The 27,627-nt window shown below is 42.7% G+C and overlaps 1 protein-coding gene across 3 annotated transcripts in view; it reads right to left on the reverse strand.

The window, feature by feature from the left end:
- Positions 1 to 27,627, reverse strand: part of SHISA6 (shisa family member 6) — a 263,047-nt gene that overhangs the window by 16,797 nt on the left and 218,623 nt on the right. For 2 of the 3 annotated variants that reach the window (XR_007507507.1, XM_049812525.1), the window contains exon 4: positions 9,776 to 9,838. The exons of the other annotated variant lie outside the window; for it this stretch is intronic. Coding sequence is in view for 1 of the 2 variants with exons in the window: in XM_049812525.1 (XP_049668482.1) it covers positions 9,776 to 9,838 (63 nt within the window). In the remaining variant the exon portion in view is untranslated. The remainder of the gene's footprint in view (positions 1 to 9,775; positions 9,839 to 27,627) is intronic. 3 annotated transcript variants of the gene reach the window in all.

The following is a 27,627-nucleotide window of genomic DNA, read 5'->3' on the forward strand; positions in this document are numbered from 1 at the left end:
CAGGACATAATTAATTAACAGGATGTAAATAAAAAGGTCTCTCCTTTTCCTGCAAGGTGGCTGAGGTTGCACGCTGCTCTGTTTCCCAGCATTCCCACTCATTCCAGTGGAGCTCTACATTCTGGGCAATGGGAGTTAACCACAGGAAAATGGACGATATGTCCCGTGGTTACTGGCATTACCTTTGAAAGTTGGTATTAGTCCACATTTTGCTCACCACCATCCTGCAGTCACATGCCATTTTGTGCCTCTCTGATACATCATGCATTCTGGGCACAATTTACAAAGTTATTTGCAGAGGGTCATGGAGGAAATGAAGCTCACCCAGTGCATAGCACATACAACAGAGATGGGAACATCATCCAGTAGTGTAATTTCTCTTGGTTTCTAAATTCTTTTTGCTACAGACTCAAAGTAACCACATGTTTTTACAGCCAATGCAACATCTTAAAATTCTGCCAGTGCCTCTCTGATTAATTCAGCAGGAGAGGGCTCAACTCTGCAGCATTTCCCCATCTACTGAGCATCAGTGGTTTCACGGTGCTTGGACCAGAGTGCCGTGTTGCTCCAGCCACTGGCAGAGCTAGTAGCATGACACAGAACTGCCAAAAATTCACTAGGCTGCACAATGTTGGCATGATAAGCTCAGGAAGGGAGCAGGCATCTCTGTGGAGAAACACTCTTCCTTTGCAGCGCTAATCTCTCTTCTTGGACACCTACCAAGCAAGAACCATGCATTTCTTCTGCATGAGCCAAAATTGTTGGGCTGGTCCAAACCCTGTTGTATTTCCATGAGAACCAGTGGACTCATGGGCCAGGCTCAGAAAGGCTCCCCTGCTCCACTCAGACCAGGCTCTTGCATAAAATCTTGAGAAGGTGCCACCCTGGAGCAGGCTGGCAGAGAGCTCTGCACCTGAGGAACAGGAGCACTGCCTGAACTGAGGGACTGCCAGAAGAACATGTCTTCTGCTACATTCTGCATCCTGACAAGGGTCTATGGCCTGCAGTTGGTATGTCACCCACATGGATGTTGGGGGGTTGCAGTTCCCTCTGTGCATTGAGGACTGCAATTATGCCTCTGAATAGACATATGGATCCACTCCTCTGCTTTACACATGCACTTGACTGCTGAAGGAAATAAGTTCACTGCAAGTTGAGGGAGATCCTCATTCCACTGTCAGTGCTTTGCAAACTTTCTGCAAGCACAAGGCTCAGAAGCAGTTTCAGGATTTCTAAAGCTGGAGACTTGTGGAGATTAAACCTGACGTCTTCTTGAAGTGTCTTGCTCTTCCCCTGTTCTTGGGAAAGAGTTTCTGTTTCAAAGTGTGTTTACATGAGGTTCAGAACCTTTCACGTACAAGGACACGAGCAGTTGATACCCAAGACAACAAAAGTGAATTTATGGCAAAGTTTTAAACAAAGCTCAAGTGGCAAAAGGGATCTGCTCCATATTTGCATGAGTCTGCACATATGTTGTGTGAATTTTGCAAGACATTTCAACAGATGCCTTTTAAAACATTCACCCAGAGAAAGCAAACAATGTCACCTAGGAGAAGCTGATACAACCAAGCCTTCTGCTGCTCAGCTTCAGCTCAGCATAGCTTCAGTCCTCTGTCAAAGCACACACTGCTTCCCCAGTACTGCCTTCTGCTCAGCCATTTGAAGGTTCAGACACAAAGTATTCTCCATTCTGATGCAAGCTCCTACAAAGGACCGCATTCCTCAGGAAAATCTGGTAGTAGCTGATGACATTTGGTAGCCTTCTGTGCCAAGACTTAGCACCTCCTGAGCCATCCTGGAAGTGACATACTGCTATAGCAGTCAAAGAACTGATGTTCACAGACTCAAATTAAAATTTATAACATGTATCTTCAGTGTTTGCGGGAGGAACTATCTGTGTTTTCACACTTCTCTTTTTTATGTTACAAACACTGTTATTAATAGTCTTTTGCATCTTTCACAAAGAATCTCAAAGAGGTTTATACATTTCCAGGTCAGATCCTCTGTGGTGTAAATCAGCAGCTCTCCAGTGAGCAGCTGCCCTCATTTATATGAGCTGGAGATGCGGGATTTTAAATTCAGTCAGTGATAAAAACCCTCTGCATATCAGGATGGTGCTAGGATTAGGTCTTTCAGGGCTCATGACCGAGAACTGAGCAGCAATCTGAAAGGGTAAGATGCAAAGAGGATGAGGTATACCAGCACATTGCAAGATGATGCCGTTAAATGCTACAATATATACACAGCATAATAATATACCTGAATCTCATCACCCAGGGGCTATTAACATGACGATGCTTCTGAGTAAACAAAGTGCTTAACTGAACATATCATAGTTACACACTACAACATAGGGTGAGAGGAATAATGTTGCCAATTAAAATCAAAGGAAAAACTACAGAAAGTAGAATTGCACTTAGCAATCACAGCAAAGGATATATTCACTTTTCCTTGAGTTTGTTGCCTTTTCATGGGGATGCAGAAAACAACACATGGCTCTGGCACCAGAGCAGCCAGCATGTAGCACTGTGCAGAACTGGGACTAGGACTCATTCTTGCTGAATTTGAGATTGCAGTTGAAAACCGTCAGCCTGTTAACTCCTTCCATGTCTGCAAGTTCCTCATGCTCAAAGCTTGCCATTGCATGGAGGGGAAGCTGATTCAAAAAGGAAAATGCATCAGCACGTTTGGTCCCGGCAGCAAAGTAAGGTGAGCAAGCCAAAACTAGCTCTAGCCGCTGAGGGAAACAAATCATCCATCCTGAATGGGGTATGTGTGACTGTCTCCTTTCAGCCCTTTGGGACTAGGGTGAGGCACAAGCTCCCCAGACAGCCTGAAGGCACTGCAGGGACCACCACAACCTTCTGGTGGAGTCATAGTGAGCTCCACACTGATAGCATTTCTAGCACAGCAAATAGCAGCCCCCCCCCGCCCCCCCTTTGTCTCAACAGTTTTACATGCTCTCATTTTTATGATGCTCTGATTTTGCCTCCAAAACTTTTGGTCTTTTTCACTGGTCTCACATTCACTACGAATGAAGATGCTGCTTCCCCTTCTTATGGTTCAAGATCTTCTGCTTCTGTAAGAGGAACTTGAGGTCAGTGTCAGACCTATTTAGCTCATGTTGGCCATTTGCTTAACAAGTGTATTGTCACAGAGAAAAGCTCCTCAGGTTCCTCCCACAGGTGAGGGTGGAGATACAGTTACACAGCTGAGTTTTACTCCACAAGCCTCAGTGTTTTATTTATGACAGTCACTTGCTGGGTGGAACATGGGCCATGTCATGGGTGGCATAAAAGTATTCATCTGCAAGTTAAGGACTCCATGCTCAGCAGATGGGGTGCACCTCAAGTTGCGAGGCTGTTTTAGCCCTGCCATACTAAGACCATGAAAAGACTGATTTCTTTGTCCAAACAGACAATGTATTTAGTCTAAAAAGCAAAGACCAGTTGCTTCAGTGCTGACCGCTTTAAAGGAAGTTGCCATTAAAGTCCTTTAGCTGTTCTCAGCCCCAGGGCTGTTCTCTGCCCTCTACATCACTGACTAAAGGAAGGTCAGCACACATGTTATCAGAGGCTAGTCACATTGCTTAAGTCCAACCATGGCCCCAACAAACCAATATATCCCCTGCACAGAGGTTGGCTCTGCACTATAGGACATTGCTAGCAAATTCTCAGGCCAAGGCAGGTAAATGGTTTTCCTGATTCATTAACGACTTTGCTGCAATCTGCTTTGTAATTGTGTAACCGGAGCTATATTGCAACACAACTATCTGTGTACTTTGCTTGGCAAAGTTGGTGTGCAAAGCAACTGAATCATCAACCGCTATCCCCATCACAAATGGCAACTTGTATGCATCAAAAAGATAGCACTATGTTGTCCGGTCCTGTCAGATTACCTGATTCATCTCTCTTCCCACTTTCATTAAGGCCCTGCTGCTTTGCAGAAAGAGCAGTGTTCATAATGTGTCTATTTGTTCTGTAGGTTATATCCTAGAGATCTGATTATCTTCTAATTTCCTCACATATATTTCTACTGGGGATAAATCTAATTTAAACAGTCCTTAATTGTTATGATTTTGTAAACAGTGTCTTAAACACAATAGACACAAAACTCTCAACAAATTGCTGGAGGAGATGTGACAGTATAGGGAATCATTTTCATATCTTCTGGGATTGTCCCAAATTGAAGCTTCTGGTCTGATGTTAGAAAACTGATGCAAGAATTATTTCAGCAATATATCCCCCAAAGCCCTATTACTGTGTGGGAAGGAAGATGCCCTGGATTTCTGAAATGAAAAAAAGAGAAAGAAGAAAGAAAAGAAGGAAAGAAAAGAAAGAAGAGAAAGAAAAGAAGGAAAGAAGGAAGGAAAGAAAGAAAGAAAGAAAAAGAAACAAAAGAAAGAAAGAAAGAAAAGAAAGAAAGAGAAAGGATGAATGGATGGATGGACGGAAGAAAAGAAGAAAGAGAAAGAAATGAAGGAAAGGAAGAAGGAAGGAAGAAAGGAAGGAAGGAATATAAAAAAGACACAGAAATACATGCATATGTATATAGGAATTTGCTTAAAGTTCACATGGGTACAGCTATAAAATGAAATTTGTTTCCATCAGAACAAACCCAGGCATCATCTATGGAAAAACACTTGGTCAAATTAAAAACTTGAAGTGAAGCCATTTGTTGCTTATGGTGGTTTACCAAGTATTTTTTGAGATGACTATCAAATGCAATGAACTTACATAAAAATTATTACATGAACTCCCTACTAACTATATTATTTAGCAATGTGCTTGTTATTTATATAGATGTAAAAAATGTTTATACAAGACTCTTTTGGTTAGCATAATTAAATATGCACTAAATATAACGAGATAAAACTTCAGCAGCAGTAAAAATAAAGTAATAAGCTTTACAGAAACTGAGCCCAGGCACTCAACATATACTTCTGTTATAGCTAACACTACACTGCCTCAGTTCTGTTTTGTGCACTTCACTTTTTTTTCACATTTTAATGTTTTTATAGGAAAATAATTTTATGTGCTTATTTTGTATAAAGACTGAATAGCTAAGCAAGATATATTAAAGTATCAAAAGATTTACCTGCATTTCATATGTAGAGCTTAGTTGTGTTTAGAGACTAGTACTTGAGCACTCATATTCACTTTTTACATACAAAACCACTGCATTTCCAAAAACTTCTGTAGAGTTCTTCATTTACAGCTTAAATCCGCAGCTGATGTAAAACTAAAATCTAGAGGTAAGGAAACCCATGTCAAACTTCTGATTTCAGTGGACTTGAGGTCTGAAGGCCACACTGAAAGCAGAATTTAGGCTGAGGTTTCTAAAGGACTGTCGATACCTCTATAATGGGACATTCAGTGTCCTAGAAGTGAATTAGGAGCATGAATAGACTGACACCAGAAGAAAATCAACAGACTTTTTTTAAGATGTGGGATACTCAGAGTCATGCTGGCTAATTCAGACCCCTCAACAACAGCAGAAATTAAATCCTGGTATTGCAGACCACGGGTTGACATATTCACTTGCCTGTGGTCACTTCTATTGAACTCCATTGGAAATTGTCTTCCCCAACATATCATATTTTCCAAAAACAGGACAGACATATGTTTCACCCCTCTGCAAACCCTTTGTGCCATCCAGGCAGGGAGAAAAGGGAGACTTTCTTCTCACTCTGTGTTAACTGTGCTGCAAACAGCACTATGCTAATTAAATGATAGCAGCCTGACAGAAGAGATTATATGTGATCCCACCATTAATTAGTAATTATTCCTTCCTGCGTTGAAAGAGTTCAGTGTAATCACATCAGTGATCTCACGGCCACACAACCTACTGTGATGGGCATACCCTTTGCATTGAGGAGCCAAGAGTGGCAAACCTCCAAGCCAGGTTAAAACAGAGGGTCTTGGGATTTTAAACCTGGGAACCTGAAGTTGAGGCTGAACAGCTCAGAGAGCTAAGGTCAAATCTGCTTTTCCTTTTATTCCTGGCTCCTTGTGAGCACAGGTTGTGCTTATCCCCTTTAATTTGTTTCTTTACGGGTAAAAAACTGCCACAGTAATACGAGGGCATACTTGCATAATGTGCTGATAGGTATTATGTGCGTTCATAGAGGGCCTGTCACAGTGGCATCTGCAGGGAGCAGGACGTAGGCAACCGGCTAGCATCAGTCCGTGGAAACAGATGTTTACTATTCCCTGCCTTTCTCAGCTGAACAAAGACAATGTTGCTGATAGGGATACAGCGGGTTGGTCCCAGAATACTGTCTGGTGGAATGGCTGCCCCACTGCACATCTGGATCACTCCCGCACATTGTGATCCTGTTATGATTCCCAAAGCCTTTGGGGAAATGAATGGGTCGGTACCATTTGCTCTACTTTTGCAAAGGACTAGCTAGTACAGGAAGGGGAAAGGGGAGTACAGGGAACTTGGCTTTAATCCCTCGTCCATGAGGAGGTCTCCTGCAGAGCCCTGGGCCCCATGTCTGCCACAGCTAGGTTGTGGAAACCTTCCACTGCTCAGTCCCAGGACTGTATGAGTTTGGAAACTCATTGTAATGGGAATTACAGGAGAAGGTAAGAAACCTGTGAAGTTTCTATGATGGTAGGAGATGGGAGAGAGATCACCAACCCACAGCAGGTGACCTCTCATCCTGACAGGTATCCCAGTTTTCAACAGCTCACGCTTCCCTTCACATATACAAGACCAAGTGCATCCTTGCTGGGTGTGGCAGTCCTTGGGGAGGCTGTAGGGAGCTCCTCCAGGCATGGCAGGGATTTTCTGGCTGTTTAGGCTGAAGCGTTGTTTGTTTGGTGGCATGTCACCTACAGTCGCTGCCCTGCTTGCTCTTTGTTGGTAATCTGAGAACCTTTCTCTGCTTGAGTGAACTGAACTTGCGCCATGTGCGACACAAGGCATGTCTTAAGCCTCATACTGGCTTCTTCCCCTTCATTCTGCTCCTTTCAGATGGTGTCACTGCATGGTGGGTACTAGAGACAAAGGGACAGAGCTCATGAACGTGATGCTCAGAACGACAGCTTATGCCCACCTACAAGTTTGCATAATCACACATAAAATGTACACCATGTCCTACACAGGAAGGGAATTAAATTAAACCTGTGGCGCTGCTGAACTATCTCAGAATTTCAGCAGTAATTATGAATACTGCAAGCTCTTTTGATGCCTTCTGTGAAAGGTCCAGGTATCTTCTTAGACTCACCAAGCAATGGCTTACCAGCAAAAGCACACATGAATATCATGAACAAAAGTGTCCATAAACATATGGATAACTTAGGAATAAAATATAACTCTGAATCATACAGTTATTTGTAGTCAGATCATTCAAGTCACTTTGTAAAACCAGTTATTAAGATACAGTAAACACAAGAAATGAGTGGAGAAAAAAAAGTTGAAGTGATCATGCGTATGTCTGCTTTGATTTTTGTTTCTCAAGTACATAAAAACCAAAAGCATCTGTCATGGCCAGAGGGAAGTTTAACTGGTTTAGCACATGTTGTTACCTTGAGTTATTTAATGCAATAGGGACCTGATGGTGGAGCTACTTTAAAACTTCTGGGCAGAGACACAGGTAAATGGGACTGATCTGGCTCTGCTGGGGCAGATCACAGAACCCAGCATGTACTAGATTTGAAGAACAAGTAGTAAGAACAGAGAAAAGACAATACCATTTCCACCCCATTACTCCATCTTTTTCTTCTTTTCTTTTTCTCAGGATAGTAAAAATGTGAACAAAATAAGTAGTCTGAGGAGCATTTGAGGCTGTCAATTCAAGTTCAATAAATACTGCTGTGTCACTGCCAGGTTTAAAGCTGACATTGTTTCTCCTGTGTTTTTTGGGAGATGGAAAAAAAACCCCTAATAATGTAGTCTTAAAACTGAAAGTAACCTGCAGGCTGAGGAGCTTCCTGACCCACCCTCTAGGAAGGAGAAACACCAAAGATTTTAGGTGACCTTTTCAACGGCAATTGTTCTCCCACCCTTTTTTTCAGTAAAACAGCATGGAAATTTCTATGCAAGAACACACGACTCACAATAAATCAGTTCCAGAATAGTTATCAAGATGAAGTTTCAGACTTAAAAACAAATGCCAGAACAAAAAGAGTAACAAATACAGAGTTTCAGGCCTGCAAGAAGTGTATGTTAAGTTGGGATTTACCCATCGCTTACTGGTTCCCCAGCAGAAGGAAGGTTCCAGCTTCAAATGCTGGAGGAATATATGACATACAAAGGACAAAGGGTGCAGGGAAGAACAAGGACAAGACCAAGACAAGGTAGGAGCAGAAGAGGGAAGAAAGCAGAGAGGACCTGGGGGTTCATTCAAAGGTTGGACTGATTGTACAGAGACAGGGGGAACCACTGGTTTGGGTTTGGGTGACAGTGACTGGTCTGGATTTAGATGAAGCCAGGAAGCTGCAGGTGATTTGACTGTGTGGTCTGTGATTGCTACGATGTAGGGAGGCACATGCTGCCCACACTCAACTGCTAAGCTGGGGTCAAGTACATCAAAAGGAGGAGGAAGCTAGGGCAGAGGAGGCAGAAGGGCTGGAGGGACAGGGCTGAGCAGAGAGGGGCAGAGTTTCTGGCCATGGAGGAAGCAAAGAAACATCTCCAGGCTGGGATGAGATGGTGGAAACAAAGGGGAACACAAACAAGTATCTTTGAATAGCGTCTGAACTCTCAAAACTGGCTAAAGGATGACATGGGCATCCCCAAGTTTATTAGGTCAAGAAGGCTGGATAGAGAGGTGCCAATAAATGTGCCAACCCATGTGCAGAGGTAAGACAAATGAAAATCATGGGTTTTCAGAGCTCAGCAAGAGCACTGTCAGGGGTATTAACACATATTTGGTACAAAGACCAAACCCAGGGAAGCTTTGGAGGAACTCTGGAAGGCCTGCTTTCACTCTAAAGAGGGATGACCAGACAGGTTATATGGTGGTGATAGGCTGCCCCAGACATCTCCTGAGGTGTCACTTCTGAGGTCAGTGCTGGTCCACCCTGTGGTGGGCATAGGGAAATGAAAGGTGCTCTGGGTTTCATAAGTTCCTATGGTCAGAGAAAAGTCATGTTTCCACAATAAAATAAAGGGGATTTTGAAGGGTGTGAGAGCAACCACTGCAACTGGTTTAGAAAGAGGCATTTCTGTTATGAAAGTGGGCAGGGGGACTCCTGAATCTCTTCATGGTCTTTACCTATCCTGCATACTAGAAAGTAGAGGACATTGTGCAGTGAATCAGGGGCTTCAGTAGGTTATCCCAACCAGACCCATGCAAGTATGGGCTGGGCAGCTTGGATTTAGCTGTGAACCCAATCTCCGGCCACTTATTGTAATGCCAAAATCATGTCAGCTTAGGAGCCCTTGGCCCATGTTCACTGTCCTTATAACCTATCTTAGAAATATGCACAAGCAGCACTATGAGTTGGGTGGCTTGGCTGACAAGATGGACCCTTGGCCGGTTAAATCTGACAGCATCTTGCTGATGTGGATGGGAGAAAGGAGCAATCAGACATGGGGAAACACAAGGCTGATAGGTAAAGTTATAAAAGACTGGGCCATATTTCATTGTGCGCAGTATTTAAAAATACGGTCCTATGTTTAATGTTAATGGAAACCATCATTCATGCATCATTGCCATAGGAACATTTCTATTAACATTAAACATACTTTGATACCAGTAAATCTTACTGGCTGGCAGAGGAAAGTTACAACGTGTGTAATTTTGCTCTTTGTTTTCTCTTACCATGTGTAGGTGTCTGGGTGGCACTGTTTAGTATCAGGTGATTATAATTTTGTTCTTGGTCATCTGAAATTCACAGAAAAAAGAAATCCTTTTAAGAAACAGCTTAGCATACCCACTGATCTGCAGATGATAATTACAGCTCACAGTATTCACAGGAAATCTCAGCATGATTAAAAAAAGGAGAAGAAAATGCTTAAGAAAGCAGAAGATTCTGTTATGTAGTTCACTTAAAATTCCAGATGCAAGAAGAATACGATAATGGGAAGCTGCTCCCCTTCTGCTGAGCCTGCAAATTAGAGTTATTTGCAAAGGTAAGAAGCATGTCCAGACAGGAAGAAGCCACAACTTGTATACTGACATCGGTGATGTGTTCCTGGGAACTGCTGGAATCTTGCAGCCCTTACTCCACTGCTCCATCTCCATCCAACATGGAGGTCTTCAGGGCAGTCGCCCCAACTACATGAAAAACACTCTCCCACTGTGACCGCAACCACAACAACAATGTCCTGTGTGAGTACAGGGAAAGATCAAATAAGTGGCCTCATAAACACAGGAGGTAGAGTTAAATAGGTGCACATGGACTGTAGATCTCCCTCCCCTGAGAAATGAAAATCCTGCAAGACCTCATGCATTCAGTATTAAATGCATCATGCTGCAAAGTAGGAGGAACAATCAATGGCAGAATGACTGCTACCATTGTGGTTAGTACCTACCCTTTGGGTTGGAAAATGACTTTCTCTCTTTCTCACTGTAATAAACCATTAAATAAGTGACTGCTAATAAACTGTCATCTTTAGTTTCCAGACAAGTCTTCAATAAGGAATGAATTCTTTGTCCGGATCTTTACAACCCATTATGGCACTGTAGTAAAGTAGGGTGAGATGAGATTTCAAGAAATCTTCTTGCATCTCATGCTCTCCTGGTGCAGGATCGGCTAGTCTGATGTCTAGTCTGCTATTCTTAATAACCTATCATTGAAATTTCACTTTCTCCCCAGATCTGTTTCATTAGGTCTTTCTTACTGCTTTTTAGGCCAATTTCTTCTTTCCTGTCTACCAGGGACATGGAGAAAATCCCTCTTATTTCTGCAATATCTCTTTACAACAAAGCTGTTACAACTACAGCTGTTACTGTCCCTTAACTTTATTCTTCAAGCTAAACAATGCCATTTTCTTTATGTTTCCCTATAAAACTTGCTTTGCCTTTGATTATTGTCATTCTAGCATCCTGTGCTCTCTCTGATTGACCTAGATCCTTCTCAAGTCTGGAATACAGTCTGGGACATGTTTCTGAGAAGAGACCTTACAAGTACAGAGTGGAGTGGCTGGATTTTTCCTAATCTACTCTTGTTCACACAAATTTGCACAATATTTTTTTTCCTGGTTCATGTCAAGTGTGTGATCCTTTATGATTCCTTATTTCTTTTCCAAAGAACTTCTACCTGTCCGATTGTTCTTCAACACATACAAAGGCTTTTTAGTATTCCTGTTTCAGTCCAATGTGTAGCATTTTTCTCCATTTAATCAATTTATTCTCAGTCTATTTCTCCAATTTTTCAGTAACATTTCATATTCTAATCCCATCCTCTAATAGACTTACGGTCATCCAAACTTCGTATCATCTGCAAAATTAATAAGCAAATTCCTTTTCCACCAGTAACAAAAAGACTAAATGCAGAACCACATCAGTTCATCCTTTTACTGATAATTTAGTTACCTTTTTGGTTAGTCAGCCATTATGGTACCTACCCCATAGAGGTTCATTAAGAACATGCTTCTCAAACTAGTCTTGCATTACTTTCCCAGAAACTGCTGAAAATCTTGCTAAGGGCATGATCTTTAATATAAGCTATTTCTCCCTAGCCGCAAAACACAGTAAAAAATAAAAATAAGATTAGCTTGACATGATTTGTTTCTGAGAAGTCCATGTTGGCTGCTATTTTATCTCACTGGAAACTCATGTCCCTGCACAGCATGTTGAATGTCTGTGCACAGCCAGAATTAAAATCTGAGGTTATTTATTTGGATGACAACAGACTGGACACCTTAGCTTACATCTCCATCTACAAAACAGGCACTCATTGTATACACAGGCAGCTGAAAACAGAGAAAGGATATTAGCCTGGCTACCAGTATTTGATGAGCAAACCTTGAAAGGAGATCAGGTTCACGTAGACTCCTGAAGTGCCCTTGAATAAGTGGCCTACAAATCAGCTAAGTTAGAATATTCCTTTCGATCCTCCATTGCTGGTTACTTTTAGCAAGCAAAAATCCTGCAGTAACTACTTTTGTAATTTTACTTCAGTTTCTGTTCCTCCATATAGTCTAATTTCACTTTAACATGAAAACTGGACCAGAGGATGGGTGGGACAAATAAGAAACTGGATATTTCTGGAATCCCTGTAACTGTCCAGAGGGATTTTCAGAGTTATGGGGTCAGATGGGACCCTTTTCATCTAGTTTCCAGTAAGCATGATACAGAATCCTGCTCACTAATTTCTGCATCAGGTTTTAACCATTTCTGGAGTTCAAACAGATCTTCTCAGTAATATGATTTTAGAAGACTGTATATGATGGTAAGTCTGATACATGTCTAAAAGAACTAGCTGCAGTATTTTAAGTCTTTATTACCCAAAGCTACAATATACTTTAGGTCTTAACTGAATAATCTGTTAGATCTTTCATATTTTCTGGTGGGACTAAGAAAACAATTTATTACTAGAAAACTCTTCCACATGTAGATGTTTCTAGATCACGAGGCTTGTCAATCATCAACTTGATTATTCTCTTAGATAATCTAAATATTTTGTGCTTCTGCAAAGCTGTGGGGCCACGGTCTGGGCCAGTATGTATAAACTTAATCAGATTTGGTTCATGACATCATTGTCAAGCAGAAATGTGTTTAGAATATTAATATCAATGTTGAATATTGACTGGTGTTTAATCATTGTAGTGAGCAACAGGACTGCCAGACACACAGCTTTGGAGCAAAATTTTTAGTGGTTTTTTTTGGTTGCAAAGGCAGCTGTTATGTACAGTGTACATTAGGGGCATCTATGTCCTGAGAACAACTGTTTGTCTCTTATGGCTGGTTTTCTGTTATCAAATTCATAAAAATACAGAATCACTGAGGCTGGAGGCACCTCTGGAAATCATCTAGTCCAACCTCCCTCACAAAGCAGGATCAGGTAGAGCAGTTGCCCAGGACCATGTTCATTAGAGTTTTGAATATCTCCAAGGATGGAGACTCAAATCCTCCCTGCAAATCCTCTTTCAGTGTTCAACCACCCTCACAGTAAGAAAGTTTTTTCCTATGTTTAAGTGGAATTTTCTGTATTAAAATTTGTGCTCATTACCACTTGACCTGTCACTGGGCACCACTGAGAAGAGCCTGGTTCTATCTTCTTTACTTACCCATCAGTTATTTACATATATTGATGAAATTCCCCTGAGCCTTCTCTTCTCCAGGCTGAAAAGACTCAGTTCTCAGCCTCTCCCATTACAACAGATGCTGCAGTTCCTTAAACATCTTCCTGGCCCTTTGCTGGACCCACTCTAGTTTGTCTGTGTCTCTCCTGTACTGGGGAGCTCAGCCCTTGTCCCAGCACTACAGATGATTCTCACCAGTACTGAGCAGAGGGAAAGGATCACTTCCCTTGACCTTCGAGCAACACTCCTCCAAATGCAGTCCAGGATGCTGGTGGCCTTCTTTGCCACACGGGTGCATTGCTAGCTCATGTTCAACTTGGTGTCCATCACATATTTTATCGGTTATTTTACCCACCATTTATTACCTTATTTATAAGTTATTAAATCTGTTTTTGAAAGTTGCAAACTAGGAAGTAAGTAATGAGCCTGTTGTATTTTTTTGATGACCTCTCCTTGACATTTGCAGCTGATAAGTTCATTGAGCATGACTAAATTGCTATACAGCCACTTCTCTCCTGAAAGCCTTAGAAAGTAAGATATTTCCCCAGGAGGTCTCCTTCCTTCCACATGCTTTGTATAGTAGTAGCCTGTTGTTCCTATGCTAGTCCCTCTGAGTTTCAGCCAGGTGTAAGGCTGCGGTCATACGGGGTAGCTAAGGACAGCAAGGACTTCCAGCCTGGCTATAGCAAAGCTAATTTACAAATCAAATTGCAGAAAACATCCAAACATCCAAACTGTTTGTCCTCTTCTCAACTAATGTTGCTTACACACTACAGGAGCTGACAGATAAAAGGTTACACAGAGATGGAGACACTTGTGTATGTGAAACGCAAGCATTTAAGACAGTAGCAGACATAAATTGAACACATCAATTGTTCCAGAAGGGAAACAAGAGGTTTCTCTCTCCAGAAAACACAGAGTACTCCAATGCAGTCACTTACTCTCACAACCTCACTCCTGGGTCAAAGTGTGTCATCATGGAGGACAATTACACTTGCATCTACATAAATGTCCTGAAACCAGGACAATAAGTAGGAACTCTTGTCTTCTGATTCTGATCAGCTTTCCATTTCACCCCAAATACTTTCTCTTTTCCCTTTTCCCTTCCCTTCCCTTCCCTTCCCTTCCCTTCCCTTCCCTTCCCTTCCCTTCCCTTCCCTTCCCTTCCCTTCCCTTCCCTTTTTTTGCCTCTAAAAAACTCAGGTTCTTTGAGGCTACTGCTTAAGAAATGGCATCCAAAATATAGTCAGACCTTGAATTATTGGCATTTTCACGTGGCTGAGCTAATCAGACATCTCAGTGCAGCACTGGGCTTCATTTACCACTTCTGTAGCCTATTGTAAACACTTTCTAAGCAATAAAATGCTTTAAAATGATGGCTGAGCCTTCCTGCACCTCTTCAGGTTTAACAAGATAATGCTGTTAATTGTGAAGTGCCAGTTAGGCAGAGCATATCTATCGTTGAGACAAGGATCTGAGTTCAAAGCTATTTACTAGGAAACTCCATTAGGGAAATAAAGGATTCACAGTGCTCTGAATTGCCAGACCACAATACAAAATATCTAAGCACAGCTGGAGGAGTGATCAGATACAATAACCAGCAGAAAGAATGAGACATTTTACTGGCAGAAGGGAAACCAGTGGTCCCAGCCCCTTTGCAATCTGGGAGAAGACACGTGGAAAGATGGGGGTTTTAAGGTCTTCAGTTTTTTTTCCAAAGGAAAGGGTTTCACATAGTAAAGACTACAAAATGCTACATCCCACGCAATTATATCTGTGGTCTCTATGTGAATTCAGTAACCGCTGCTCTGGGAAATACACTTTCACCCATGCGGGGAAGAGGAGTCTGTGATGGGGTGCATTTATGAAAGGAGAAGGGAAGATGCTGTTGGAGGGGATGAGCTACTGCAGGGAGAAAGAGAAGTCTGTAGGTACTGGGAAATGCTAAGGGACAAGTTTCTGCCTAGATGGCCTTGCTGCCATGCTGAGGTGGCCCTTCTGCTGCAGCTACCAACCTAAGGACTCCAGAAACTCTCAGTGCTGCTGGGTAGGATCCACCAGTAAGTACCTCGTCACCTTAGAGTAGAGTGAAACCAACCCAAATGTAGGCTGCTGCTGACAGGAGCGGGGCAGCCCCATCTTCTGCCCTGACAGTGTCCCTGCAGGTGAGCCTGTACAGCTGCCCCACAAATTCTGGGGAAGTGGCCCAGCTGAACATACAACATGCACAACACCTTCAGCCAGAGTGGTCCCCAACCAGGCTTCCCACCCTGCAACTCCCTGGTCACCAGTGCCAGCACCCACGGGCCCTAGCACCCTACTTCTACTGGTTGCAGTGACATCTTGGACCCTGAAAAGGGGAAATCTTCCAAGTTCAGCACCCAGGGGAGCAAATGAGCCTGCGCACCACCGCTGAGTCCTTGCTGTCTCTCTTCTCCCTATCACTTCACCACATTTCTCTATGTCTCTCCATGGAGATGACATTCAGATAGGCTGGTAGCCCAACACGGTCAGACCAGGTGTCTCTTGCAGGAAGAGGTGGTTTCTGCTGCGCCGGGAGTCAGGGTTTGGGCAGCTGTGTGAGAGGGGTTCAGGTGATCTCCTAAACTTCTCCAAGAGCCTCTCTCCTTAGTGTCCCCAGCCTGCGTATGAAGACAGAGAGGAGGGATCCCTCTATTAATTCCTGAAATTCACTGAGAGTGCACGTGCATTTTTTAAAAGACTTAGTCTAGGATCAGCTGTGGCATCTAACAATTGATTTCAAGAAGTTCAGGCATCTTCTCCACGGAGGATGATAAAACATGAAGCTGTAATTTTCCCAGTGAATATGGAGAGTTCTTTATGGTCCTGCAGTAGCTGAGCGACTTTGGTGTTGGGGCAACATCACCCCCTCAGACGTCTCTGGGCAATGGTGTCCATGAGTGCCCAGAGCAAGTCAGGATCTGGTCCTGGGGACCTGAGAGCACCCTAATGGGCAACTGAAATCAGAGCACATGGATTAGCTCCGGGTTGTGACGCTGCTGGACAACTTTTCCACCCCTTCTTCACAGAGGTGGGTCTCCTCATCTGCTGAGGTATTGATCTCAGCATTGAAAGGAGCTCTTCCTCCCATGGTCACAACTGACAGCTCTGATTTGCAGCATAAATCACTAACTGAACTGTCTGTCTGAAGCTGTGAAAGCCTGGGTAACTGATGAAGAAAACCTTAAATAGCCCCCAAAGTGTTCCCATTGCACTTCCTATCCAGGAGAGCCTCTCAAGAAACAATCTTTTTGCATAAGGACTTAACCTTTCCTTTGGTACTTGGTTTTAGTCTTCTCTGGGGTATATTTTTTCAGTCTCGGGGATTTTGTATATGTTTATTGTTAATAAAACCTAGATTTATTGTGTTCTATAATGGAAAAACTTTCAAGTGTCAGAATATGAGAAGAAAACACTGTATTTTCCAGCCTGTCTTTCCTAATAAAGTTCCTTATAAAAACTGCAAAGCAAGGATATTTTTAATATATGCCAACTATATTATAGATACGTGATCGTTCTGACAGTCATGCAATATTTTGCATTAGTTTTATAGTATTTATTGAAGTACTGGGAACTGCTCTGGAATCTGTAGTCTACAGGACAAAAGAAATGGACTAAACAGGACCAATCAGCCTGTGAAATACAATTCCTTGCCTTCTGCCCCTCTGGTCTTTTCAGCAACCTCAGCATTTGCCTACCTTCAACCTTATTCCCCAGCTGAGATTTTCAGAGAAGGATGTAACAAGCAGTTTATTTTTCTGATGACAAGATAACTGTTTGGCATCTGCACTAATGAAGAGAAAATCCCTTTCAAGGGCTAATCTTCCAGGGTACTTAAATATGACAAAAGACTTCAGGCTTTAGGAACTGAAAGAAATGCAGACCCTAAAGGCAAGAAGGAAAGCAGACCAAAAACTGATGATGAGAATGTAAATACTTTTGGCATAAAGCTGCTCATTTATCATCTGCCTGCCCCCCTCTGGCATTTTCTATTCACTATTTGTAGTCCAGAGGGGAACGCTTGAGCAGATGTCCTTTAACTGCTGCTATGCTGGTCAAGCAAAGCTGAGCAGGGTGCCTGGACAAGGGGAGCAGGCATCAACCCTTTGCTATGCAAAGCCTTTTCTCATTAGTTTAGATTAGACAGAGATGGTGGCAGACAGCAGCTCCCAGCATGAAGTGCCATCCCAGGGAACTGGGGAGGCTAAGCCTGTGGTCCCCTCCTAAGGGAGGTCTGTCCAGCCAGCCAGGACTCTGCAGTGCCTTATCAGAGGTGATGAACATATGAATACTTAGCCTAATAGATCATTAAGTCCCAGCTGTCTTTCATGTACATTAGCCGATAACTGATTACTCTATACTTTTTATGCTGTCAATATCCTGCTTGCAGAGTGTTTCTGCACCTGGCTAACAATGCCCAAACAAACTGACCCCTAAAAAAGGGACTGTAGCAAGGGGCACACAAGACAAAACAAAAAATTAAGCTACTAGTAAAGTCAGCATGTCAGTCATTAAAGGGGTTGGAAATGCCAGATTAAAGGCTGTCCCCAAATCCTTAATTTGATATTCATTATGTCAGGTTTTTGTTCTACCATTCCAGCCTATTTTTCAACTGTAATCCTGTGACTCATTCATTGAACAGGATGCTTGGGGAATAAGGCAGCTATTCAAGAGTTATTTTAATCCTCATTAAGCGGTGAATGGCCCTGTTCTTTAGTATCCCACGCCATCCAAATCCTGCACTGATTATGGAACTGTTATTTTCCATGCAGGCTTTCCTCTATCGCTCCTCTAAGCCTCACAAACAGCTTCCAGACTCCCATCACAGGTAGGGTGGGGTCTGTCAGCCCCAGATTTAAGATGAGCCAGAAAGCAATTGAACTTGCATCTGCAAGGTTTTATTACTTTTGAGGAGCAGCCATGGAATGCTCAGGTCAGATTTTTCAGGTCACACAGGGGATTTTTAATAGGATTTTGCAAGCATAAATCAGATGCTAATTAATCATACCACTTTTGTGAGGAAGGTAAGGCAGGTGCAACTGTTCCTGGTATACATGTGGGGAAAAGGATGAAGGCAGGTGGAATCGCTTCCCTGCAGCCACACAGTAACATGAGGAGGACTGGAAATGCTCCCCCCAGCCCAGTTCAGCCCCAGGCTTATTACTTTCCATCACAACCCTGCCAGGCCCAGCAAGAGCACGCCCTGCCTGACTGTGGCTGTGGCAGCTGTCTGGAGCTCCACACTTTTGAAACCCATGTTGCAGTTGTTCGAAACTTAAGGAACAAGAAACCAAAGCAACTTTGAAAGGCTCTGATTAACTATCTCAGCTTCCTCCAGGCCTTTCCCACAAGGCAGATGCTGCTGTTTCACCCACGGCAGCAGAGGCTCCCAGGAGTGCCCCCATATCCTCGGACAGAAGCTCCCCTCCTGTGCGCCCTCCTGAGCACCATCGCTGAGGGCAGCCAAAGCTGCCACCACTGGCACGGTTGCGCGGATGCTCTGTGTTTTGCTGGCATAGGAAGGTCAGGCAGGAGGCTAGTGTTTCTCACACCTGGAGCCGCTGCAGACTTGTCAGCAGGATTTGCGCCGTGGACTTGGCTGCGGGAACTCCCTGGCAGGGGCAAGAGAGAGTCTGGTTCACCTGGATGCCAGTCAAGTGCTTACCCTGCCGGCCTCCTCGAGCTGTCATTTGGTGCCTCATACTTCTCACATCGTGGGACGGCTACAAGCCTCCTTTACTGTACAGCAGCGACTTTATGCCCAGAGCTACATTGTCCAAGCAATGCTCAAGGCAGATATCTTTTCAGAAAATACCTGTCAAGTAACTAAAAACTGTGTGAGTTAACATTTCACAGGAAACTTCAGCTCAGTCGTTTGCTGGTTTTTGACCTCTTGTTTCTACACTTTAAATGGAAGTCTTTTTAAACTGTAAGGACTTTATATATAGTTACAGGCAGAGTTTAGTCTACCCAGAAAGGGAAAAAAAATGGCAGAAACCATTGCTCTGGATGAAGTAATTGTTCTACCTGAGCAAGTTCCTGATGGAAAGCTATGATTTTGCTGTTGGACTTGCTACAAACAGTGTTTCTTCTTGGTAGGGTTTTTTTAATGTGAGTGTGCTTGTATTATCTACAGGCATGTAACACATGAGTGCATGTGCTATGTGCATATAGATGCTGATGCATACATATATGTACTATGTGGTTCTCATGGCAGAAAAGCAGAGCGTGTGTGGGGACAGGGGTCATTTAACTTCTTTACATTTTTGACTTTGCAACAGGTAGGTAAATGGGTATTGTTCATTCATTTTTTTAAGGCTCTAGGAGATGGAGGATTAAATTAACTGTAAGAAATCAAGGAGGAGGTGAATGTACAGCTGCAGGTGGAAAATACTCAGCTGCAATGGGCACTGAAGTTCTGGAGGTTACATCCAACCACTTCAGAAAATCAGCATGGCCCACTGAGCTATGCCAAAAAACAGGTGGAAAATAATCCTTCTCCCCCAAACATCTGAGTAAAAATGGGTAGCATGAGGAGGACTGCCTCTTACAACAGGGCTTTATGTTCACTCAAAAAATATATGTCTCCTCTGTTGAAAATATGCACAAACACACACTCATTCACAGTGGATTCTCTTCCTCCCACACACACCTTATATCCAGCGATGGAACAAGTACCATATAAACCATGCCCACTCATGAACTCCCTACACACAAGCATATTTCTCCTTCACAGTGCATTTATATAGATACTCACTGACTCTTTCAAAAGCATCAAAGTGCCAAACTGCAAAAGCAAACTGTCTGGAAGAACTTGGTATGAGGAAAATACAACTTTTGTTTTTCAGCAACTACAGCTAAAAAGTACACCTACAGAAAAACAAAACCACGAGAAGTATATTTCTCAACCTTGGCTAAAATGTTATTTTAAAACCCAGCAACATAACAGTGAAGATAAAGGTTACGCAGAGCTCCAAATATCTCTCTCCAAGGAAACTGATACCTTTTGAAGCATCTTTGGAAAGGCTGTTTTCTTGATGAAGAAATGTTTTTCCTTCATGTAGACAATGGAGTATGAGGTCTATCAAAAAGGGCAGCTTTTTCCAATGTTAACAGAGCCTTGCTAGACTCACCAGCAGGAGGCTCTGGAAAAGAGACATATCCCGCATGGGAATTTCTCAACAGCAATGCCTCTGATTTTAGAAAGCAATAATTACAATGACACCCACCCCCCAGAATGGGAATGTTTGAACTCACTTTTGATCTGGAGTTTAAAATCTCCATATTATTTCAGATTTTATTTGCTCTGATTTTCTTTGTTTCTAATTTACTTAGTTCTGCCCTTTCTCTCATGTTCCAGCATAAGTCAGGAAAAAGAAGTGGTGAAATAAATAGAAGAAATCCAGATGAAGAACAAGGACTTTCTCTCTGGGAGAGAAAGCTCTGCACAGCTCATGGCAAACCCCATAGGATAAACTTAGTTGGTGTTGACAGTCAGTGCCTGGGATCCCCTCTGTGTTTGAGAACTTCACACTGACTTTCCAAACACAAAGTAATTAGATAAATATGGACTGGTTTTCTCAAAAAACAAACAGCTGAGCAGGCTGCATGACTAACGTTAGACAGCAATGCACAAACAGCATCTGGGGGAGCAGTCCTGGATGCTAACCTTTGGAAACACGTTTAAAATACGCAGATCACCATGAAAACATATGGTCAGAATAGAACAAAATGTGTCCTTTAAAGGGCATTTCTGAAGATGAAGTTGATTTTAGAAGATATAAACAGTATGGGTTTCTAAAGCAGGATTAGTTAAATGCAATCTTTTGTGGAACACAGCCAACTATTGCACATTCAGAGTGGAGAGATAATTATGCTAATACCTTTAGAAGAAACACATGGTTGTTTTTAAACCCATGGTATTGGCAGGAAGGAGGAGGAAAGGGAATGCAAAGTCCTCCCTGGTTTTCCCTCTTTCATGAAGTACAAAGAGAAACAAAAAGTGAGGATGAAATCACTGCAAGAAGGGCTCTTCAGTGAGTCCAGTGGGGCTGGACTGTGCTTCCACTTTGAGAGCAGAAGTCAAAGACCCTATTCACTGCTGTACCTTAGGAAACAGCCAGGGGTGCCTGGTTGTCCCATCGTACTCTCTCTTTATACTGAAAAGACACAGAATTTAGCAAAAAGCTAAGAGTAGAAGCCTCCTTGCTTGTTACACTCCAGCCATAATTCACAGAAAAAAAGTCTTATTTGGATTCCCATGGAACCAAGTGGCTCAGAATTGGTGCTTGTCCTGTCACCCGGGCCATTACAGGAGGATGCCCAGGGACACAGAGAGGAGGGTGGGCTGCCAGCTTGCATGGAGTAGACTAGAGTCCAGCAGGGCTTTTCCAGCCTCTGTTCTGGCTTAGGAGTGATAAAGTGCCACTTTATAACCAACATGATGATCAAGACAAGCAGACTCTTAACACATCAACTGGTTTTAAATCACTCTCAAGTCATAGAAATTCACTTGCTCTTAATCAGCCAGCAAGACATGGCCCGCATCAAAGTGTTTGAACAGAGAAGCAGGGACTTTATGTTACTCTCTGCTAGGGGCCAGGAAGAAGAACGTATGTGCTGTGATTTTTTGAAGTTTACTTTGTCCTTTTGCTGATTTCTAGCATTTTCTATTCCTAGATGCAGGACTTGTTTGCATGCTTGTTAACTGCTAAACATGGCTTTGGGCCAGTACTTTATAGACAATTAAGATCCAGATACAATCTAACACTGATCATATTCTTAACTTTAAGCATGTAAGTGAAGTCACTAGCACTAATCAAGCACTTAAAATGAACCATGGGCATAAGTGCTTTATTAAGGCAAAAAGAAAGTGGCACTATGTTAAGGAAGAACTAAAAGCTCTATTTAAATCCATCCCTAATCCTAGCAGCAATTAAGCAGATGGTTAACTTTAAGCATCTGCTTAAGTCTAACTGAAGTCACATTAAACAGTGGCTTTCAAAGTAGCATTTCTGTAGAAATATCTGTATATGACATTGTCAAAATCTAGCTTTTTACTATTAATTACCTTTTCTGTTCCTGCAGATTTTCCATTCCATCAGACTTGATCTGGGAGAATGTGAGACATACTCTTTGAAGGAGCTGAGGACAGATGTACTAACTGACCACCAGCAGTACTATGTTCCTCATGTGAAACACAGATCCTTGGATATTTTATGCATGCTTATTATTATAATTTTTTAAAAATAAATATTTAATTTAAAAGCCCTTTCCCATATGTTGTAATTAGAATATTCTGCTTGGCCAATTAAAAAACAGCTGAAATGATGAACTACTTTTTAAAAAAAAAAAAAAATTTTTTTTTTTTGTATGTTTGTAAGTCTCAGAGCAACGTAGATGTTAGTAAAATTAGATTACTGTTAAAGGGAAAAAAAAGTCATTTAAAAAGAGAAATCTGGATGTCCTTAGAAGAACTTTCTTTTTTGGGAAAGCAGGGTGGTGTTCTACACAAGCAGGGGCTAAGTGTGATCTCTCTGTATGTCTGATATTGGCCTTACACAGACATTAAAGTCCAGGTAGTCCAGGAAACCTGCCTTGATTTCAGTGTACCAAATTGCTTGGCATGTTTAAGGGTCTCTAAGTAATTAATCCCTTTATACTGACAATAACTTACAGTATTTATCGTATATTTAGGTTTGCTCAAACAGGTCTTATTTTGGGAAATCCTATGATAACTACTGAAGTAACATCTTTAAAACTAGTGCTGCTAGTTGTGGCATCCTGGTAACTATTTCCATAGTGTCCTGGGTTCATCTGGGATAGAGTTAATTTCCACAAGAAGCTGGGACGGGACACAGCCAGGACAGTTGAGCTGAAATAGACAAGGGGATATTCAATACCATATGACATCATGCTCAGTATTTAACTTGGTGGAGCTGGCCGGGGCAGGGAGGAGAACGGGCTGGGCATCTGGTTCCAGGTGGAGAGCAATTGCATTGTGCATGGCTCATTTTGTATGTTCTTTATTTTTTAATTATTATTATTGTTGTTATTTATTATTATTATTATTATTACTTCTCTCTTTGTGTTGTCCTATTAAACTGTCCTTATCTCATCCCATGAGTTTTTACCTTTTTCTTCTGATTTTCCTCCCCATCCCACTGGGGGAGGGGAGGAGTGAGCGAGTGGCCATGTGCTGCTTAGTTGCTGGCTGGGCCTAAACCACAGCATATAGAAAATGAGCATACCCTTAAATAAATGCTTGTGTGTCCAATTGTCTCAGTTTTAGCAGAATTGTAGTATTTTATCATAAATATTTAAAGCCCCAGGTTCTTGAATAATTTGATTAGGTAGGAATTTCATCTGTCTGTTCATTAAAGGGCGATCACTGCCTCCTTTTTTGTAAAGAAGAAACAGCAACACTTTGCACCTTGAAGGCCCTAAAGGCAAAAGGCAAACAAAAGACATCAACATTTATGTATTTAGAACCTGTGATTTTTAATCCAACCTCAGATTTGTTTTCAGATCTCATTTGTGGTTTCCTTAACACATGTGGTTGGCAATACTGAAACTCCCCTGATAATTTATGCAATATTTACTACCTTTCTGTATTGAAACCTAACAATATGGCAGAGTATAATATTTATAGCAGTATGAACTACTCTCCTGTAGGTAAAGCAATTTCTATTTATTTACTCACTGACTGCCTTCCATGGGAATACTTAAGTTAGAAAATTTGATGCTCAGCTACGCTTCCTGAAACATAGCTTTTTAATTATTTTTTTTATTTTTATTTTACTTCTGCACCAAGGCCAAGCAAAGCAGTTTTGTGGTCATATTAATTGTATGTGAGTGCGTGATGATGCTGAAGGAGGTGGTCTTTCTCCCTTTTCAGCCTTCAGCCACGTGATTCTCCTGCCTCTCTTGTGCCTGTGTTAGTGTATATATGATCTTGCAGAAAATTCTCTCTCCTTTTTTTGTTTGTTTTTCTCATCGAGGTTAGTTTTCAGCCAGATCAGGTTCCTGATCTCACTTTCTGTACAAAAGTGGGAGGCTGGGTGAGCAGGTGGAGATGGGAATAAGGATGTAGCTGTCCCTTTCAGAGGTGAATGATATTTACATCAGACTGAAGGGACTGAGGTGGCGTGCTAAGCGACTGGTTTAGTTCAGTAATTCTGGTCAAGATGTGAAGCTGCTACAGGAACAAAACTTCCATAAGCACATGGCCTGTGTCTTCAAAGCAAAGATCACAACTACATTTCAATGAGAAAAATTATGTTTGTCCAAGCTAGACAGTTTTCCCAAGCCTTACAACCTTGTTCTCTGAAAGACTGCAAAACTCTCTAGTTCAATAAATAACTGCTCAAGGACCACCCTGTAGCTGGAGGAAAATCCAGGCCCAGCTGGACCAAAGCACTTCAGATGAATCAAAGCATTTCAGAGGAAGCAAAGGACTCTGACTGCATCCTTCTGAATCTGTCAAGCAGTCCTGTTTGTAGCCTTTGGGTCAAATATCCCTGAGAAATGGGATCCTTAGCAATCACTTACACTGCTTATTGCAAGGTCTGTCCCTGGTGACGGTGGACAGTAAAGATGTGAAATAGAAGACAAAGAAAGCTGAACTACAGATGAAGTCAAGCAAGGTGTGCTGGGATGGTAGGACTGCAAAAGACTGGTTTCAAAACCACACTGCCTTCACCATGGGCAAGCCCCTCTCTATAGCACTCACCTAAAAAATGAGCATGCAGTAAGTTAAGGATTGAATTTAAGTGAAAGCACGTTTGTCTGGAGTAATCTCATGGACAGACATATGGAGTTATATGTACACAATGGATCTGGCTGCCTCCCCTGTGCTGGTCTGGACTCCTTTCAAGGTCTGCAGACAGACACTGTGAGCCCATGCTTCTTCTCGTCTAAGGTCCAAAGCAGATCACCAAGTCAAGCTGTCGATATGTGGACATCCCTCTTCCTCCCTGTTGACTCTAAAAGCCCTCCAGAGCTTGGGGGAAATCCCTTACCTGTTTTTTGGACTGTGAAAGTGGAAGAAGGAAGGGGAGAAGTTTCCTGAATAGCAAAGTGGTTCTTGCAGAATACAACAATAGTGTGCAGGGCATTTTCCCAATGCAGAGTAGGCCTTTTTTCTTCTCCCTTTTCCCTGTTTTACTCTCCATCTGCTTTTCCCCTTCAATCCTGCAGTAAGTTGCTGTCCAGATGGTGCCGACACACTGCAATGTATGTAGTCCAGATGCAAAGCAAGCCCCTTGAGGAAGGTGACTCCCTCCACACCAAGAGATGAGCTGCAAAACTTGCTGGGGAGGCACTTCTAAAGAGGAGACCTAGCTCCTGGGCAGCCCAGGGAGGAGCAACCTGAGCAGGAGGTGATGTTATCTAAAATCCCTACACAGAATCTACAACCATTTTGAAACAATTCAAAAAAACTTAGAGCCAAATACTTGGTTGTTACTCCAGGTCTCTGTCAAAGACCATACAATTGCAGGTCATGACAGCCATGAATGTGTGAAGCTATTCCTGGGGGAAAACATGAGGTGCTTAGTGTAAGCAGTAAGAGGAGGGGGGCACCTCTTTGGCACTGATCACATTCAATATGCCATACAGCACTTGTGGACGTGCTCCAGTACAGCCAGGATGACACTATCCTTTCCTTAACACTGCTGTCCAGACTATGGGCTTGATTTGCTTAATGAGGTAGATCTCACCAATGTGCTGACACACAACTGATAACAGAACCACAGGTCCACCAGACCTACTGTCAAGTCCCTCTGAGACCCTTCTCCCATCTACTAGTTCACATGAACCACCACTATCTCAGAGCTTGAAAAGCTCGTGCTGTCTGAGCTAGTAATTCAGCTTCTTTCCTTGTGCAAAACATTTGAAAATCAGTGTGCTGGTGGCCACTGTCACTTAATGTGGCATCTTCAGGAGACACCTGACTTCCTCACATCTTGTGTTTTATAACACCAATTTGATGCCGTCAAAAAGAGGTTTGTACATGAAGCTAGCAAGGTGTCGAGTGCCTGTGAGCTAAGCCCTCTTAAATGAACTGGCTAACAGCTAAATTGGAGACACCTTTCTTCCTTGCAGCTTCCTTTCCCAGACTCTTTTCTAGATCATTTCCCCTTGGATAAAGAGATATATTTGTCCAAGGTCAGGCTGGGGAAATTCTCCCAAATACAAGGACAGCCTCATTTCTTGTGACCATTTTGCAAATCCATGTATCGGCTCTTCTCCCTTGAATACTGTTTTTTTTCAGCACCATATGTATCTATCCTGGTTACTTTTACCCAGACCACCTCCAGTTGCAGCTTTAAATGTAGGAAAACTAATTCCACTGGAGAAATGCAGTTCCATGGAGAAATACACATAAAGGAATGAGACTCTGCTATGGCAAATAATGTCTACAATTTATTATGTGAAAGTCAGTGATACATAGCAGCTGGGGCATGGTGGTGGGAGGGGCAATGTGGATTCTCTGTGCCTGGAGGGACTGAGCTGGTGTCATGCTGTGATGGCACTGCTGGCTCTTTTTCCTTCTAAAGTCCTCTCTCTCCCCTCCTTCATGCTGAGCCAGGGTGTGGGGAACTAAACTAGACTGGGGCACTGATCAACCAAAACTTTTTTCGTAGCTGGATCAGTCCCACATTTTGGCTGACCATAGGACTGTACCGACATTGCGCAAAGGGGATGAAAGGCAAGGCTGAAGATGCACTTGTTGCATTAAGCATTGAAAACCCACAGTCTTAGAAAAATGAGACTGCATAGATGGCAGTGAGCTGAAATTAGCTGACCGATAGCCTCTCCTCAGTAACGGATGCACTTGATGTGCTCGGCTGTCATAGATACAAACATTTCAGCTGTAATCATGTTTCATGGCTCCTGGGCCAGGATCTCAACACTGCTGATGGCTGGTTTCCAGTGCAAAGCAGTCCTAATACAGCTGCAGGTGCACAGCAAAGAAGTGTCCATTAGATGGCAAGCTCCTCTCTGCCATGTGATGCACTCCAGCCATGTGTCTCTGCCCATCTGCCTGGCTTAGGGCAGGTGTCTGGGGAAAACAGAGTTGGCAGTACCATGCACTAGGTGTGGCATGGAAAAAAAAAAAAAAAAATTCTTCCAAGGATTGTACATCAGTAAACATTTGGACAGAAATTTAAAATCTACGTCCTTGAAGGGAAGGGCCTGACCTGGATCTGAGCCAACATCAGTTACAGGGGAGAGTATCTGGGCTCTAAGATCCACTCCCCATCTGCTCAGTGGTTTTCCTGTTCAGTCTTGGTGCAGGGTTTCAGCCAAGCTGCAATGGCTGAGAGCACCTTCTGTGCAAACCCACGGCCTTGCAGACAGGGCTCCCCTAGGTACTGTCACCCCTACTCCAAAGCAAAC

This window comes from Accipiter gentilis, chromosome 10 (assembly GCF_929443795.1).
Source record: "Accipiter gentilis chromosome 10, bAccGen1.1, whole genome shotgun sequence".
In the NCBI taxonomy this organism is placed as follows: Eukaryota; Metazoa; Chordata; class Aves; order Accipitriformes; family Accipitridae; genus Astur; species Astur gentilis.